The 19,449-nt window shown below is 35.4% G+C and overlaps 2 protein-coding genes across 19 annotated transcripts in view; both read left to right on the top strand.

Moving 5' to 3' along the window:
- LOC132903512 (uncharacterized) overlaps positions 1-18,117 on the top strand; it is a 31,546-nt gene extending 13,429 nt beyond the window's left edge. Inside the window, exon 2 of the mRNA XM_060951967.1 lies at positions 17,044-18,117. Within this exon, the coding sequence (XP_060807950.1) occupies positions 17,044-17,115 (72 nt within the window). The 3' untranslated portion in view covers positions 17,116-18,117. The remainder of the gene's footprint in view (positions 1-17,043) is intronic.
- The window catches only part of LOC106142136 (serine/threonine-protein kinase MARK2), a 175,087-nt gene that overhangs the window by 88,702 nt on the left and 66,936 nt on the right, over positions 1-19,449 (top strand). For 16 of the 18 annotated variants that reach the window (XM_060951954.1, XM_060951960.1, XM_060951955.1 and 13 more), the window contains exon 2: positions 18,138-18,966. The exons of 1 other annotated variant lie outside the window; for it this stretch is intronic. In XM_060951954.1, coding sequence (XP_060807937.1) covers positions 18,166-18,966 — 801 coding nt within the window. In that variant the 5' untranslated portion in view covers positions 18,138-18,165. Of the gene's footprint in view, positions 1-18,128; positions 18,967-19,449 lie in introns of all 18 variants that reach the window. One more of the 18 variants, XM_060951951.1, reaches the window with a different exon arrangement.

The raw sequence follows: 19,449 nt of genomic DNA, 5'->3' as shown, positions 1-19,449 counted from the left end.
CTTGTTCTCAATACGCGAAACGATGTGAAACGCAGGCGTCTTTCCTCTGCTATACAATCGGAGAAAATAGTTGTGGTCACGATATTACACAAAATTGCTCTGACACACAAACGGACAAATACCTTGACAAGAAAATTGATGCGGAATTGTAAAAGGAAACGTGAGTTTTATTATCTTCAAAGCTATTAGAGGATTAGCTTCAACACTTGACTTGATGTTTTAAACTGGTGTTGTTGTGTTTGATGCCCAGAAAGGCCACTAAATTCTTCATTAATTGTAAAATCAGAATACATATGCAACAAATTCTTACGCCTTTTTCTCGGTAGGCAGAGACTATCATCTCTTCACTTGCCACGATCCTTGCGTAAGTACTTCTTTGGCTTCATCCGTAACTCTCTCGATATAAGCTCATCGGTTTGCGGTACACCCCAATGTGTTCAGTTTTATGAATTTCGTGACATTATCTCATTATTCTGAAATTAACCTCATTTACACAAAATAATTCATAATAATTGTCATAAGTGTCACCATTTGCACAATCATGTGTAAGCTTTTCTATGTCAAAGTTCACGAAACTCTTTATTAAGCCGGTGACAATTTAAAATTTGGCCAAAATGTGAACGCTCTAATTGAGGAAAACGATAATAAACACGAATGTCATGACACGGTCTTTTTAATTAGTTTAGAGATATAGCTAACGTTGTTGCAGATGAATAAATATATATACAGTACGGGATAATTTACGCTGATGCTGAGGTCCAACGTGACTTACGATTCACGAAAATTCTGCATGAATTTCATGATATTATGTGTGATATTTTAAGCAATGTGTAATTACGCTCTTCCCCGGGGGAAGGCAGAGGCTACATCTTTCCACTTGCCATGATCCCTTCCAATATATCCGTGATTCTTAGTCCATCTTTAAGCCATTGAACTATAAGTGGCCTTCGAGAATTGTGACTATAAAATCTTTCTTTAAAAAGGCACTGAGCGTTTATTTCAAGCAAATCATTATTATTACTGTTTGTTTCTTTTGATAATTGATTCTTTAAACTGCTTCTTTCCGTATTTAAGTCATCGATAGCTTTTAATCTTTTTCAATCTTCAACCGCTATTAGTTCTTCACTTGGGGCTTTATAATTAATCCGTGAGTTTGGATCGAGTCTGCTAACTGCAACGTACTACCGTTCATGATCCTGAGCCATTGTCTTTATTGCATCAGGTTTTTTTTACCAGAAAACCAATTCAGTATGATTCAGCTCTTTCATTGTTGTTTAATAATTGTTTGGAGTTATATTATCAATGTGGTATGTCAGTTCCTTGCAATAATTATTCGGAAAAATGAATTCTTACAATAAATTTGTGATTCTTCTTTTAGGTGATGGGCTAGCAACCTGTCACTATTTAAATCTAAATTATATCATGTACAAGCACAGTTTCTTTAAATTAATTTTGTAATTTGCAATCTACTAGTCAAAGTAAATAAAGATTAACTCAAATCCCTTACTACTCCTTTAAAAAAATGGATGTTTTAGACATTTTACTACAATGTTCGATCAAGTTTTTCGTTGCAACATCCGAAGGACTCCTACTGCTGAACATAGGCATTGCAATGATTTTCACCTCGCTCTGTTGGAAGTGGTCTGCAGCCAACATTTCGTTGTAAAATTTTGTCGCTGTAAAATTTTGTTGCAACGATTGGAGCTTAATCGCTACCAATTCCGTCATACAATATTTCATACATACATACATATGGTCACGTCTATATCCATTGCGGGGTAGACAGAGCCAACAGTCTCAAATAAACTGAATGGCCACGTTCAGCTATTTGGCTTAATGATAGAATTGGGATTCAAATAGTGACAGGTTGCTAGCCCATCGCCTAAAAAGAATCCCAAGTATATAAGCCTATCCCTTAGTGGCCTTTTACGACATCCATGGGAAAGAGATGGAGTGGTCCTATTCTTTTTTGTATTGGTGCCGGGAACCAAACGACACAATATTTCATGATTTTAAAATCACCTAGTCTCCTTCACGCTATGTATCATTGTTTACAAATGTTTTTTAATCTTACAACCGTTCTCGTGTCACTCGGTGTGGGCACACGCAGACTTTCTATGTCTTTCGTAATAGGAAAGCGTGGGCGTCGTTTTTGGCAACTATTTCGTCAATATGCTCACGATTATTTTTAATTGCCTAGTCTATTACCTACTTTTGTTGGATATCGATGGTGTCTTTAAATCGATTACACTCATCGGTCCACATGTTTCTATATAAAGTAAAATCTTAAGTTAAATAACATTCTTAACCAGCCGTAAAAAGTTCTTCAAACTCTGTTACTGAGTAAGTGAGTGATTGACTGACATACAAAGTAAAGCCCCAACCATAGGATCTAGACTCAAGAAACTTAAAGTTTAGCAGGTTCTTTATGTGAACTCGGGGTGCAGAAAGAATTGTCCTAAATTCCCACGGGAAAGGATTTTAATTTGATTTTTCATATCACGTACTCTTAATAAATATAATTTAAAAAAAAACACTTTCTATATTGTTTTATATAACAGCAATATCATTCCACCCATGACACTTGTGCAAATATGTTATTGCAAAGTTTTCCAAGCGATTTCTACAATGAAACTGGTGAGAATGTTTGCCCTACGCCACACCAGTGTCTTTCCTTGATTGCGATAGCGATAGCTTTATCTGCGGTATCAGTAGTGATAACGGTTGATAACGATGTGATCTCATCGGTCTCCAATGGGGAAAGGGGAGTGTACTTGTTGGAAAGACATTTTCATACAAGATAGATAGATAGATAAAACTATTTATTGCACCATAAGAATAAAACATACAAAACAGCACAAAACAGATAGAGATGGTACAAAGGCGGAGTTATCGCTAATGCAATCTCTTCCAGTCAACCTTTGGGTGGAAGGAAACCAAACAAGATATATTAGATGAACATCTGTATGTCTAATTGACTGATTAGCATTCCACATGCGTTCGCTAGTCAAACAATGGTTTATACTGGTTGTTCTTGTGCTAGTTTGTTTGGCTAACACCACACCTCTATGTGAACATACAAAAATACATGAATCACGTCTTTATCCCTTGCGAGGTAGGCCGAGCCAAACAGTCTCGTCGTCTAATGATGAAGTTATGATTCGATATGTTGCTAGCCCATACGCGTAAAAGAAGAATCTTAAGCTAATAAGCTTTTACCTTTATCCTTTGACTTGCTTTTATGTACACGGAAGGAAAAGCAGCTAACGCATTTATTTGTGAAGTCTGTTCTTATTATAGAAATATGTAATGGTGAAGAATATAACAAATAAGAAACAAACAAGAAGAAATCCCAATTAGGATAAATCCGCCATTGTATATACATAAAATCACTTACGGGGTAGAAAGAGCCAGCAGTCTTGAAAAAACTGATAATATGCCACGTTCAGCTGTTTGGCTTAATGATAGAATTGAGATTCAAATACTGATAGGTTGCTAGCCCATCGCTTAAAAGAAGAATCCCAAGTTTTTAAGCCTATGGGAAAGACATAGAGTGGTGCTATTCTCTTTTATATCGGGCCCGAGAACCACACGGCACCTTGAAGTCATTGTGATGTATTTTATTCTTTTGATGTTTTAACGTATCGCCTTCAATATAACACATACAGATACACTATTTAAACTGAATTATTATACGTTTACATTGATATAGATTATGTTAAGGCCAAAGGCGTCACAATCGCAAACAATTACACGAGTTTATAATGCGCATATGATGTTGCCGCAAAAACTAAGGTCAGTGTCGATTAATTGATATTCTGAGGTTAGTAACGAATGTAATAAGGTCGGATGTTTACGTAAGATTTATTATGCTTTAAGATGCTCTTACGGCGAGGGAAAACGTCGTGGGGAAACCTGCACATTCAGGCAACTGGATGGGTAACCATGATCGATCCAATACTGGTTAGGTTGCCCTGCAAAGGTTGCGGAGGTCAGTCGCTTCGTGAGAAACCTTACTCACCTACTCCAGGATCCATGGTCAAAGGCATACCCCAGGCTTCTCTCCAGAGTGTTGAGAATGCAACTAGGACTAAGGCCAGGAGGAAGAAGAAATAATGTGTACTATTGAGTATATTTATGTATATTGTTCTTTAAATTATCTTTTAGTTTCAAGGATTATCTTTCTATGAGTAATATCTTTCTACGTAGACTTTTAGTCTTAAGTAGAAAGATATTACTTGTTTAATTTCTGTCACACGACATAGAGCTCCAATCCAATGATGCTGTCACCAGACTTTTTATATTGCCATCCGTACACTGACCTCGGGGCGAGTTGTTCATCAACTTTTTTTGCCGACTGTACCAACGCGAACTGACCGAGTGAACAAAAGCTTCGTAGAGGCGGATTTTAACTGCCAAGTTTTTTGCGTGAAGAGTAACGGAGAAATGTTAACGGTATATAGGTTTAATTGTAAGTACTTACACCCGAAACTGTGCCGAATGGGTTTTATTATTTTAGCAGATTGGCCGGGATTCGCCTCCTTGGAAGTTTGCGAAATAAGACTTTGTTTGACGCATGTATCTAAATAGATCATTTTTAGATTTCGAATTTTTTATCTGTGAAAATATTCAAGGCGTATTTACCCTTGATCAAATCGCGGACTTTCTGGTAAAGATCACTTCAAGAAACTAACAAAAAGATGAAGCGAATAATGTGGGTTCATATACTACTTTTGTGAGAGCGGCGAAATTAAAGTATCTAAGAGACACAGTCCTAAGATCTAGTTTGTCCCACAAGTCCCATTGAGTTGTCCCATGGTCCCAAGTGAGACGATTTTGCCCCATGTCTTTGTAGTCGCATGGGACTAGTGTCTCAGTTGACCGTGTGGTTCACGACACTTAAGATCACAAATCTTATCAATGGCCGTCACAAAAGGCGACTAAAATTTGGATTCTTATTTTACGCAATCGGCTAGCAACCTGTCACTATCTGAATCTTAATTCCATCACTAAACAATACAGCTGAACGTCGCCTTTCAATCTTTTCAAGACTGTTAGTTGTGTCTACCCCGTCTATAGAGTACTCTAAACCGATAACTTCTACTGACATGAACTGACTTCGGATCTGAACATGATAGAAGCCCGTCACCAGAACAGGTTAGGGCGAACTGTCGCCCACCTGTGCTCTAAAATCTCATTCCGTAGGCGTAAGACGATGCGAATACTGACTTGCGATATCCTGATAGTATTACTTACTTTATAAGCTAAATAAACTTATAAACGTATATAAAATTATAAACATACATACATATAAAATCACGCCTCTTTCCCGGAGGGGTAGGCAGAGACTACCTCTTTCCACTTGCCACGATCTCTGCATACTTCCTTCGCTTCATCCACATGCATAACACTCTTCATGCAAGCTCGGCGGTTTCGGGTACTTTTGACCTGATCCTTTACCAGGACGTCCTTAATTTGATCAAGATACGTTCGTCTAGGTCTTCCCACTCCGACCTTTCCCTCCACACTCTCCTTGTATATCATATCGTATTATATATAAAATTATAATTATAAACTTACATAAAATTACGCCCGTTTCCTGGACTCAGAGACTACATATTTTCACTTGCAACGATGATCGCTGAATATTTCTTTCGCTTCACACAAGTTTATCACCCTCTTTGGTGCAAACTCGTCTTTTTAGTATTGCAATGTTACTACAATTACAGTATCATAGAATAATGATTATGGGATTTTATTTTAAATAGTGTTTAAATTACTCGCAAATCATTGAAAGACCGCAACTTAGTCGTATTAAACACTATGTAATACCAACTAGAAAATGTAAAAAAATATTTTGGCACTAGAAAATTGTTATGTAAACAAATGAATAACAAAATAGCGTCGAAAGCTATTAAAACTTTATTTATATTTCTGACATATTGATTCGTGAAGAAGTCGTTAATTACACTGGTCAACAAAATTTTAACTTTGTCGTGCCACACGGACTTTTTTGATAATTTTTACTTTAATTGGTGATTGTAAGAAAAAATAAACATTTAAAAAAATTTGCTAGACAAGGATTTTATTCTATTGAGTAATTTAAAATATTAAGGAAAAACACAGATCTCGTAAATCAAAAGTTATTTTTTTTTTATAAATGACTTAATAATCTAAGATTTTCTTGAATATTTAGCTTCTGGTTGGTCCCTTTTAATTGTCCAGCAGTAATCTGCTAACATATTTGGGCTCCATTTGCCCTGGTACCGCTTTTCCATATTAGAAATGTCCTGATGGAACCTCTCACCGTGCTCGTCGCTGACAGCCCCTAAATTGTCAGGAAAAAAATCCAGGTGCGAGTCTAAGAAATGGATCTTAAGTGACATGTTGCAACCCAATGCTTGATATGACAATAATAGCTCGCTAACCAACTCTCTGTAGCTGTCACTCTTGTGGTTACCCAAAAAATTTGCAACAACATTTTTAAAAGCCTTCCATGCAGATGTTTCTAAATCGCTTAATTTTTCTTCAAATCTTGAATCTTTTATTAACTCCCTAATTTGAGGGCCAACAAAAATACCCTCTTTTATCTTTGCATCACTTATTTTAGGGAATTTTTCTTTTAGATACAAAAATCCACTCCCATTGCGATCCATTGCCTTCACAAAATTTTTTATTAATCCTAATTTGATATGCAATGGTGGTAGAAGCACATTATTTGGCTGTACAAGGGGTAAATACTTTACGTTTTTTTGCCCAGGAATTAACGATGCACGCGTAGGCCATGTTTTTTTTATATAGTGATTAGTTCTGTCTCGGCTATCCCATTCACATAAAAAGCAGCAAAACTTTGTATAACCCAGCTGAAGTCCAAGTAATAGTGCAACAACTTTAAGATCACCGCAGATTTTGAAGGAATATGTACTGTAATTTATTTTTTCAAGTAAAAGTTTCATATTTTCATAAGTTTCTTTCATATTTGCAGCATGGGCCAGAGGTACAGACGGAAACTTATTTCCATTATGCAATAACACTGCTTTTAGACTTGCTTTCGAAGAATCAATGAATAAACGCCACTGAGAGAGATCAAAATTTATGTCCAACATTTTCATAATCTCATTTACGTTATTGCAAAACACCAAATCTCCATCCTGAGAAAAATACGTTCTGAAGTGTTGATCACGGTTTCGAAAATAGCTAACTTTTGTATTATGATGTAGCAAATTCCATTCTTTTAGACGTGATCCTAATAGTTCTGACTGCTTTTTTGACAAATTTAAATCCCGAACCAAATCATTTAGGTCTCCTTGAGTTATCAAATGTGGCTCGTTTACAATTCCTTTTAACTCAAAGTCATCATCCCCGTCAACACATTCACTTGAAGTGGACGGTTGTGAATTGTTCTCAACAGAAGTAGTTGCAACTGGTATTAGTTCTGGCAATTTTTTACAATGAGAGACTGGTCTTATAGCCGAAGATAAGTTAGGGTAAATAACTGTGGTTTTTTTTCTTGTAATTTATACCTTTTATGTCTGTGAGACAAAAATAGCAATCTGAAACGTGATCTCGCTGTTCAGTCCATATCATGGGTACAGCAAACGGCATAGGTCGTGCACCTTTCTTCCAGTCAGTTAAATTTTTCACACACGTTATGCAACAGACATGAGGGGCCCAGGATTTGTCTTGATGGGCGACAGAAAAACCAAAACATTGTTGATAACACTCCAACACAAGATTCGTAAAATTTCGTCGTTGTTTTTTGAATGTTAGTTCTCCGCAGACATAACAAAAAGAGTTAGGATCATTATTACACTTTCTCGACATATTCACAGGGTTAATAAATCACAAAAAAGGGTTCAAATTCAACAACAAATATTTTTATAAGGATTTACTTGTAAGCGTTTTTGTTAATTTACTGCCGTAGTACTAGTTATGAGTATTACCGTATCACAACAAATATGAGGCTAATAGACATATCACAGCTGTGATTTAATAATGAGGGTAGACTGATAAAACAAAATTAGCTATCAAAGTTCGTGTGGCAAAACCAGTGTTGACCAGTGTTATTATAATGTGTCTTTGTCAAACTTTAATATGAATAACCACACCTCCGACACCGCGTGCAAAACTATAAAATAACCATTTGAGTATCTATTTGGTTAAATACTCGTAACTTCGTTCCAAGAAAACTATTCGCTGTAGGAAATGTAAGAGTTTCTAGAGTGTGAACAATGAAGTTACAACCCTATATCACTTTGTTGTAAAGTTCAATTTATTTAATCCTCAACATTTTATTTCGTTAAACGATTATGAACTTTAAGATTTTAGTCGTAAGGATTTATTATATTTTCACCCACGTAAGTACAACCTCACCCACGGCTAAGTTGTAGGCTTTTAAAGGAATGAAGTTAAACTGAAATACATTGGTTTTGTACGGTATTATACGTGAACGTGGTAATATAGTAGTATTAAAGGCTTTTTATTACATAAAATTTATAATCTATTTCAATCACTAAGATATAATTAGTAATGTCAAGTTTAGGGTATTCACTCGCTTTTTTCAGAATTTTGTTATATCAATTTAAATTGTTTCATCTTATGTAAACTTGGGATTCTTCTTTGAGGCGATGGGTTGTTTCCTAGCTGAGTCTAAATTACTTAAGCGATCCATCAGTACTTGGCCTCTTAGTCCTTTGGTGGTGAGGTTCTTGACTATCTACCCCGTAATGGTAAAGACGTGATATAGGCATTAATGTTATCCTATGATTTCCATCTTTGCAGGAAGTAACCTATAATTCTATTAACTGGCATTTTTATAATACCACTGACGGCAATATCTGTCTCTTTATGTCTCTAAGAAACCTGTTCAAGGCTACCAGCGCCATTAAAATCTTCTGTGGAGTTTAATTGCACACAATTATTTCAATAACCCGACTTAAAGAATCTCGTTTAGTTTCACAACTTCAGCGTTTTTAAGGTCTACTTTTTCTAAACTTTCTCTTGTTTTGATTGTTTTTGGTTTTCATGATATTTTGTTTTGTTTCCATTCTCTATAATCTTTGCGTGTTCCTGTTCTTAATCTCCACCCTAATGCTACAGGGCCCGGGGTATGGAAATATATATATATAGGAAAAAAAAATATAACCATCTAGACGATATATCTACGATACGACCTAGATATCAGACAATCTCAATCGCTTAAAGTACGTTTAGTTTCCACTCTCACATTTATATATTATCTCGTTCGAAACAGAACCTGTTATTTGAATCAGTAATTTTATAGACAAAATTTTTTGTATAAACAATCGTTTTCTCAGATCTATGTAATAGGAAGATTTCCCCCATCGTCAACAACAAACCACACTGTGTCACTTTCGCTGTCAAACATGTGTGTACAATATTACGTAACAATACTCTTTTTTATTTCTCATCACACTGTCGCCTCTTGTTCATTATCATTAAATTTATGGGATGTTTCACAATGACTATGATTCACTTCGAAAATTTCTATTTTTGGAGTATGTTTTTCATTATACACACTCATATTTAAATGTAGTGAGTGTATTAGGTAATTCAAGTATTATAGCTTTAAAAATTGGTTTCTTCTTCGGAAAAACATACCGTTTTACCAAAATAAGTAACGAATGATCTCTTCGCTTACATTTTGGGGTGAGGGTGAAAAACGCCAGATCATTCGTCTTCGTGATCAGATTAAATAGAATCACGTTAAATGGAATAAATACTTGAATGGTGGTGATTGGCGATTTAAGTATTCACACCCCCACGATGACTGGACAGTTTCACGAAGCGAGTAGAATTGAAAGTTCGTATCTTGGGGGAAATGTTGGAAAAACATGTTTTGATGAGCGTTAAACGATTATGGCATTTATCATTTTCGCAAAAAATACAAATTTTATGGGGTAAAGATCATTTTCTTTTTTCAATATGTTTAATGTGTCGTGTTGGTTACTTGAAGGATTGAAGTGTAACCATAAAATTAATATTTTTTTACAAACTCTTGAAATTACAACATGTTTCACTTTATCAAATATATTCGAAAACACTAATGATACAATCTTTGCAACTAAGATAAGATAAAACTCTATATTAAAATAATTTTATATTAAATATGTTTAATGATATATATCATAATGACTTAATGATGGCAATATCCGTCTCACATAAATGTTAAACTCTTTCAGTTCTTGTTTTGGAGAAATCAGCTGTACTGTGTAACTCTTTTTCTCAACTTATACTTTTATCAACTTTTTTGCGTTTTGGACTAGATGATATTTTCTTGTCCAGACATTTTGCCCACAGTTATCGAAATGTTAAGATTTTATTCTACAGAAGCGACATCTTAATGAATACAATGATTTTTAAGATCATAAAAAGCATTAGTTCTTCGCACTGGTTAGACTGGACAAATGTATATCGTGTGCAAATTAAATTTTTCTTATCATCGCCAAAAAAATACGAATCGTGACCGTGACAGGCGTTTAAACCTTTTTTGCTGCACGCTTCCTTTGTAGAGAAACATGAGTGATGTTATGCCTTGTAATCTGATTCAAGATAATCTCTTTGACAATCATATCATACTTTTTTATATATTGTTCTGATATAACTGCTGATTCTTTTGAATTCTGGATTCGGAATATGTCGTCGCAGAATTTTGAAGATAAATATGGGTACTTTGGCTCTGAATATTGATATATTGTTGAGATAGGCCGTCGCTTAAGAGATTTTGGATTCGACAACCCCTCTAGGTGGTATAACTGGCTCAAAGAATATCTATTGCTGTTCAACGGGGTAATACCGCAAGAGTAATGGGTACCTTTGGCTACAATTCAGGTGGCATTTACAATAAAAAATAAAATAAGTAAGTCTGCTAATTAAATACTTTAACTGGCTTTAATTTAAACGCTCCTGACTTACGGGTGGTATATGTAAATGTCTGTCATTAATCAGTAGACAGTGTAAACCAGTAAAAGTAATGGTAATTGTAACCTTAATCTTCTTATTGTGAAACACACAAGGGTTGACCGCATTTTAAATTCAATGAGTCATTCGCTCGTGAGATATATGGATAGCTTTTACTTTGTAAGCAGGGTCATCGAGTCTTATCTAAAGTAGTGTAGAGCAGGAGGATATAAAGTAAAAATGTTGCCTGTATTTTTGTTTCTTAAAAAATATTTATTTTTATCAATGTTTCAAAAATATTTCTGTTAATACCTACATGGTTTTTTGAGGATATTTTTATTTTGAATTCTGAAATAGCTTTATAATTATTTATATAGCTTCATATTTGATATACATATGTTTAGTTCTGAATAGTTAATAATTTTTATTTTGTTGTGTAAATAAAATTATATTTAGTTTCCACAATAACTTCATCAGATTCTCCAGATGTGTATTTTCTAATCAATTAAGATAACTTTTCAGTTGAAATTACAATCAAATCTCCATTGAAAAAAGTCATTAAACCTCATGTTCCATTACGATCCACCAAATTTGATCGAGTACAAATGCATTCATAGTCGAACCGTCCATTATATACAGAAATTATAATTGGGCGCATGAGGTCAGTCGCTTAGATTTGTACTAAATGTGTATAATGAGGGGATTCGGTTTGTTTGTGTCACTTCCGCCGAGAACTTTTTGTCTAGTGTCACGTGAGTCACGACAGCCGAGTTGGAAATTGAAAATAATAGCTGTTACGTGACATTGCTGTGTTTTGCTTCGACGATAATTGCAATCAGTCATTCTACGTAATACGAGTATATCGTCGATCGTCGATAGCTTCATAAAATGTAGAGTCTTATTAAGCTATTGATGTCGAACTTATAAAATTGAAAAACAAATGTTATGTAAATTTTCTTATCTTTTAAACTTGATGAACCCCATGATTGTTACAGATAGATCCGGTATTAATGTTTCATTATTAATAATATTCATTTATGTTATGTTCTGATCAGTATTTGTTATAGCTGTATTATTTTCTTTTGAATATAAGTTACCTCTTTCTAAGCGTCTCACAAATCTCGAACGGAGCAGCTAGAGCAAACAAGCTATACGAAATACTCGTTTAGAGCGAGACGGATGCAGGCTCTCGGATCGATGCTCGTGAGTCACGCTTCGGCTGCGCCGGCGCAGCCTCTTTGTGGCCTTTGGTATAAGCTTGGGCGGAATAGCAGAAACTTTTTTGCACCAGACAATTCTTTTTCCAGTTACTCCATTCCAAACGCTTTGTATACGTATCTTGGATATGACAATTATCATGGAATTTGTAGGTTTATATTTTTATCACTTAACAGTTTTTTTAAATTTTTTAATTACTAATCAAGTACGTGGTCATTCAAGGCTATTGTGGTTGTGGTTAGACCTAAACTACAATCTCTTCCCGATTGTTTTTATAAAATGCCACAAAAAATGCTGCTGCGTTTTCTGTCGGAAACATTTACGTCGAAAACTTTCTCTCGAAATTGTCTTCCTCATCTTGTCGTTTATACCGCAGATGTGACGTCGACTGTGCGGTCATTGTGACGATTCTCTTCCTTCGCAGTCCAGGATTCCAGGAATATTGCACAGCCTTGGTTAAATCTTTCATTTTTATTCCACATTTACGGTCTAGTTTTGAAGATTTTTGTTTTAATGGAACCACTATAGTAGTGAGTATTCCTTCTTTGAAAGTCCCACTTTTACCTTTTCAATGTAACGGTTAATTCCATTTCGGTCACCCGGACCCTTCATTAGCTGATGTAGACGGCTCATCTTACTTGGTTGTTTTTATAAGCTTATGTACATCAGGTAGTCAAATAGAGTGTGTTTTTTTAGTATCTACACCAAATTCATATTTTTCTTTAACTATTTGGTATGTTTTGTTTGAATATATATTAAATAGAACATACTATTTATAAATAATACAGGTAATATTAATTACCCGGTGACCATGGATCGGTAACATGATTCGAAACGTCTGAGATAAAATAAAGGCACTCGTTACGTGCGCATTACCTGTATTATTTATAAATAACATAAGATTGATGTTTATTATCTGACTTATCTCTTTCTAAAGCTTTATTTTTCTTAATTCTTGTTGACGTGCCGACAGCCGTAGAAACGTCGTCTCAAATTTCCATCAAACTGTCTTTAAAACTGATTAAATTCAACATTCGTCAAATGTTACACGGCAGACGTCAAAACTTTTACTTTCTATTTATGTTCGAAATTGATATTTATCAAACATGTTATAGCCAGGTGTAAAATTTCATATTGTGGCTCAAATATTTGCCAAACGTGACCAATGTTCGATGTCCCATCAATGATTCCAAATTGGAACGGCGATGAGTCATGTCCGTTGGACTATTTAGCCACTTCGGACCGGTTTAATCCACTTTTTAAGCCTAAAAGGCCCGACGTTGCCAAATTTGGAATTGTTTTTGTCCAACGTTTTTAAAATATGAATATTGGGATAAGCATTGTACATTTAAGCGCCATTTTCAGAATGGTGGAATGGTGGAATTTTCAGTATTCAATTGTTTCTTTTTTTTTAGAAACGTAATGTTATATGGTTTTAGCGAAATGGTTTCAAATGCTTTTGGTATATTCTGTACTGTTTCTCTGAAGTTCATGGTTACTTTAACTTAAAGAATTTATTTTTATTGTAAATTTGTACTTATAAAACAATATATAACTGTTAAGCACTTTCAAAGATCGACAAATATTTCCAGATACTTTTTTACGTTTGCAATTCCATTTAATTACTGTTCAAAGCGAAATACGCCGATTCGCTTCAAAAGTCGTTTCAAGCCTCTTTGCTCGTTATAAACCAACAGACCGAGAAGCGATTTTCATTCAAAAAAGGAAATAAAAAAAAAGAAGACCGAACTGGTTTTTGCAAAGTGTGAATGGTGAGAAAATATCTGCCAGTTTCATTAGTGTTCCGTATTTGAATTATATTTTTTTGTTAAGTTTTCTGTCAGTTATTATTAGCAGTCAATGACAAGATTTTTTTTTCCAAATCGTGAATGTTTGTATGATAAATCATTATCGTGCAGCCAACAGAATATCAAATTGACCTGCATTGATTTCTGTCACAGTAATAGATGGGAATGTGCCGTAGATTTGGGTAGGTTGATGTGTTGTTGACTGTGGTTAATAGACATACATATAATCACGCCTATATCCCTTGCGGGGTAGACAGAGCCAACATTCTTGAAAAGACTGATAGGCCACGTTCAGCTATTAGGCTCAATATATATTATAATAATAAAAAGACAATGAAATAAATTTCAATGAGTACTTAATACAATTAAAGCTGTCAGCTCAAAGCAAAAATAGGATTTGATATTTTTTTGCGCACATTTACAGGTTTTTACTCTTGCGGATCTCTAAATTGGCGTCCATTAAAAAGCAACTTAAATGGTTCCTTGGGCGTGGGTTTACGTTGAACGCGTGGTCACTACAGAGGTTAGAATTACATGCGAAGCGTTTAGTACAAATTGTATGGTAGAATCGTAGGTGTGATACAAATGAGGTTGTATAGTTGAGTGTTGTACTAGATACATTCATGGTTTATTTATTCATATTTATACTAGCTGTCCTGGCAAACGTTGTTTTGCCATATAAATAATTTTTAAGTAATTTCAAGTTCAAAAAGAAATGTTAAGGGTGGACAAGCCTTATCACTAAGGGGTATGAAAAATAGATGTTGGCCGATTCTCACATTCTACTCAATAAGCTCACAAAATTTCATGAGAATCGGTCAAATCGTTTCGGAGGATTACGGGAACGAACATTGTACGAAGGCATTAAACTAACAATAGAATATCTTCTGTCTCACTGATTTTACCATATTTACTAAAAAAGCGAGTGTCATGGCAAGCTTTGAAGCACTAAGTCCTATATTTTTTGAAATTTCTAAGCCGGTATAATAATTGCTGATGACAGTCTCTGAAAAAAAAAATGCATATAGGCATAAATTTAAAGCTACAGCGTTTTTCAAAACTATCATTATCTAAAGACGAAACAAATTAGAATAACGTTTCTTGAAATAGTTGCGTTTGTGAGAACAAAAAGTGGCATTGGTATTTTTAGCCTTTCATTGCTCATTATTTACGTCAATAATATCTTAGTCACAGATCTTGAAAATAAAAACGGAAACCACGAAGTATTGCTAAACACTACACTGCTGGCGGAAGCCTGTGGTCGACATGCGCTTACACACATTCAAAATTGAATTCTATGTTTATATGTTAAGGTAGATATTCTAATAGCTATCGTCATATCAGATTGTGTTACGGTAATTCTAGGCTTATAATTTACTAGCTGTGCCCGCGACTTCGTCCGCGTGGAATAGTTATTTTGGGTATCATTGAAGCCCTCAAGGATGAATAATTTACCCGGTTTTTTTTTTACATTTTCCATTATTTCTGCGCTCCTAATAGTTGCTTATATGTTAGCCTTAAGGCTTCCTCGATCAATGGTCTATTCAACACAAAAAAATAATTTTCAATTCGAACCAGAAGTTCCTGAGATTAGCGCGTTCAAACAAACAAACAAACAAACTATTCTGCTTATTAAATCCCTATGATCAAAGAAAATATAACTAATGTCGTACAATGAACATTAAGGTACAGTTTGGATGTAATCGTTGCAATTACGCTATATTCCTGGACCAAAACACTTTTTATAAATAGACTCTGCGTAATGGTGAATTTAAATTAGACTTTTATTTTCGTTCTGGTTATATTTAACCAGTAGCACTTTGCCAATTGTTTGTTTGTTTATGTTTACGTTAGCCGATTCATCGGAACCGAGTGGTCAAGTTTGAATCGAATTAGAATCTAAATCTTACTTTACGGTTGGTACCTTACTTGATAAAATCGCATATTCATCGAAAAAATTTAATACATAAAATGTATAACAGAAGGAATAAGAGAAGATAAATGTCTACTCTTTATTCCTCCTTGATATATTCTTTTAGGGAACAATAAAGTGTTGTTCATTCATTCTTGTTATTATTCAACCTCTACTCATTAAACTTTATATTATTTTTTCCTTAAATATAAATCAGTGAAAGAAAACACTGCATTTTGCATTTCACTTACATAATTTTAGTTTGATTAATAGTTTTGTATTCAGTCTCCTGCGCTGTCTCGCTCATAATAAAGTACAATAGCTGGAATTTCAGTGCGCGGGTACAAATGGCGCGCTGTGATAGATTCAACAATTCTACTCCTGCGCAGGTTGTTCGGTGTAACTTTATAAAAGTTGTAAAACCGCACCTACCCTATGTCAGAATTGTGTTCACATAACACACACAAAAAAATCCTTGACTAATCTGCCGCATTGAAAGCGTTCAGATGATAAACATTGAGTCATCACACCACCATCTGGTGCATTGTGTTGTAATGTTGACGCGTTGTGTGACTGGATAAGTGATACGGACGAAAATTTTTGTGTATCGTTGACAGAAAGTGCTGTCAGTGAAGTTATCATTGCCGCTTCAGATACTCGTACAAAAATAAGTTATATTATGGTTCCTAGTAATAAGTATATAAAATTTAAAGACTGAACTTTGAATTTTTCGTTTTATATCAAGATTTACTGTCTCTGCGTCCTTGAAATTATAATATTATCAAATGAAGTAGTTAGGGATGAAATAAAGAAAAGCTTATTAAATGCAGGTTACTGTTTTTTTCAGTGATGCTTCTCATTGCTAAAAAAGTTACAAATCTTCTAATGACCGTTTTTTTTATATGTAACATAAACTTTATGAGATTTGCGGAATACGATATATCAAGCAGGCGTATTGATTCATTGATAACATCACAATAATTAAAGCAATTCCGAGAATCGTTTTCAATCGATATGCTATCTGTGTGTCGCTTATTGTCATTGTTGGTTCAAGTGTTTTTGGGTGATGGCGCTTTCTCTTTCAGATATACCTGTGCGCGATGAGACGGCTTTATGTGCAATGGGATACGGTGATTGGTTCCAGGCATCTTAGATTAACAATATCGTTTGTCTCTCTCTTTTCAGATACCGCCGTCTCGCTCCCCGACGGATTCGACGACTGTTTTGAACCAGAATCTTTTGGTTTATTGTTGTTGATGATGATAGTGTTTTTTTACTTCTAATCAATGATGTGTTTTTCTTGATTCCGTAAATTTTCATCTTGGACCTCATGTTAAAAGTCAATCTAGGGTTTTAAAATAAAAGTATAACCCTGCTTTTGTTTTTAGAATTGAATTCTTTTCTGGGTAGACACATCTTTTGAACCGTTCCAAGTTTGTGAGGTAATGTGATCAGTGATCACTGAATGATGAATGTTGGTAGATAGATTTTTCTTTTGTTTACATACATACATAAAATCACGCCTCTTTCCCGGAGGGGTAGGCAGAGACTACCTCTTTCCACTTGCCACGATCTCTGCATATTTCCTTCGATTCATCCACATTCATAACTCTCTTCATGCAAGCTCGGCGGTTTCGGATACTTTTGACGGTCTTCCCACTCCGACCTTTCCCACCACACCCTCCATGTATATCTGCTTAGTCAACCTGTTTTCATTCATCCTCTCCACATGACCGAACCATCTCAACATACCCTTTTCTATTCCTGTAACTACATCTTCTTTCTTTTGTTTACTATGTTGATTTTTGGCTTGTATAGGTTCTTCGCTGAGTCTTAAGATATCAATATGTAGGTACTTAAAGATTATCTTCAAGTGAAAATTATAATAAATATACATCAGTTAGGTATTTTTGTTGCTTCTGTTGTAGATATTTTTTGGTTTGATTTGGGATAGTATTTATATCTTTCAAGTCCAATCCAGCTCATTTGTCTATCATATCACGCGTGCAATCGAAATTAATTGAACCATTATCTTTTTTCAATTCCCTATCGCTGTAGAAACTGGTATCGCATTCGGCTATGTGCGTCAACTCAGTATTGAATTTTAGATGTCTCTGACGTCATGTATAATGAACGCTTAGTTTTCCTGAACAGGGCAAGGTCGTATCGTATCGATATCTAAGTTTATTTGTAGACTTGATATAGGATTCGTTCGTGTCACGTTTTCACCACTTATCACTCTGATAGTGGAGGTAAACGTGTTTGTTAACGTTTTGCAGACCCGTACGATGAATTATTAATATTAAAATGGAGAGGAAATTAACAAGGGAAGACTTTATGCGAAAGAGCTTTCGAGCTCCAAGAGTGTCACCAGTGAGGTATCCTGAAAACGCCAACGGAGCGCCGCCTCCGTCACCAGTGTCTTTAGCGATGCTTGAAAGAACTCCACAAAGGACGCAGTATGAGGTAACAACATCGGGCATAGCTCCAAAACGCATAGAAATCAATAGAGCCCATCCGATACATCTGAAGTCGTTTCAAACTCCAGACCCACCAGATGAAACAGCCCCGGTTCCACCGTCAGACGAGGTGTTACTCAAACTGGAACGGCAGATTGGTGAAATGGAGAGGGGGTTGGAAAGAGCGCAGAATGGAAACGTTTCTGTCGATGAAAGGGTGCGGTACGCTGAACATGAGAATTTGTTGCGTACCGGAGTATCCTCAGTGGGCGGTGGGGGGTACCTACCAGCGGATTCTGATACAGAGCATGACGTGGTGCCTTTCAATAGAAATGAGACTACAAGAAGTAGCACCGGCGGTGCCACGCCGGTACCCAGACCGGCCACAAGACTGGCCAGAACCAATTCCGATACACAACAGCATTCTGTAGCAGCAACAGCTCGTATGCTTAGAAAATTAGCTGATGGTGCACCTAAGGAGGAGAAGACGAAAGTGATATCAAGGAAAGCAATTCAAGCTCGTATGGAGAGAGTTAAAAATTCAGTAGTTGGAACGAAACATGAGCATCGTGTGTTGGCCGAGCACAGAAATGAGGCGGCCTCGCCCAGGACACCGGCTTCGCCCATTTCGGCCAGGGCTTCGTCACAGGTAAAAAATATAGATAGTATTGTGAATGTCCATGTTGTAGCAGATAAGAATTGCAGTCTTGATAAACTGATACGGTTCAAAGAAACTTAATGACACATTGGTGGTTATCTTTTTGTCGGACTGCGTTTTGTTGATATTATTTCAGCAATTTTCGTTTGTGTTGTGAATGATAATTAAATTATGTATATTGTTATTGTATAAATATTGAAACAATATATGGACCTTCCCGATTATATATTTTTCTGGAGGGTTTTCGCGAAAATCTCATGTTAAGCCTAGCTTCTGTCTAATGTTTTATTTATATTTCTGAAGCAAATAAGTACGGCCGCTTTTGGCATAGTCACTTGAAAAGTCAGTCAAATATGAAGAGCGCATAAACTCAATTTTCTATAGAATAGAATAGAATAGAATAGAATAGAATAGAATAGAATAGAATAGAATAGAATAGAATAGAATAGAATAGAATAGAATAGAATAGAATAG

The sequence above is a fragment of the Amyelois transitella genome, chromosome 27 (assembly GCF_032362555.1).
Source record: "Amyelois transitella isolate CPQ chromosome 27, ilAmyTran1.1, whole genome shotgun sequence".
Taxonomy (NCBI): domain Eukaryota; kingdom Metazoa; phylum Arthropoda; class Insecta; order Lepidoptera; family Pyralidae; genus Amyelois; species Amyelois transitella.
The sequence above is the reverse complement of the archived record's forward strand: the minus strand, read 5'-3'. Positions and strand labels throughout refer to the sequence as shown.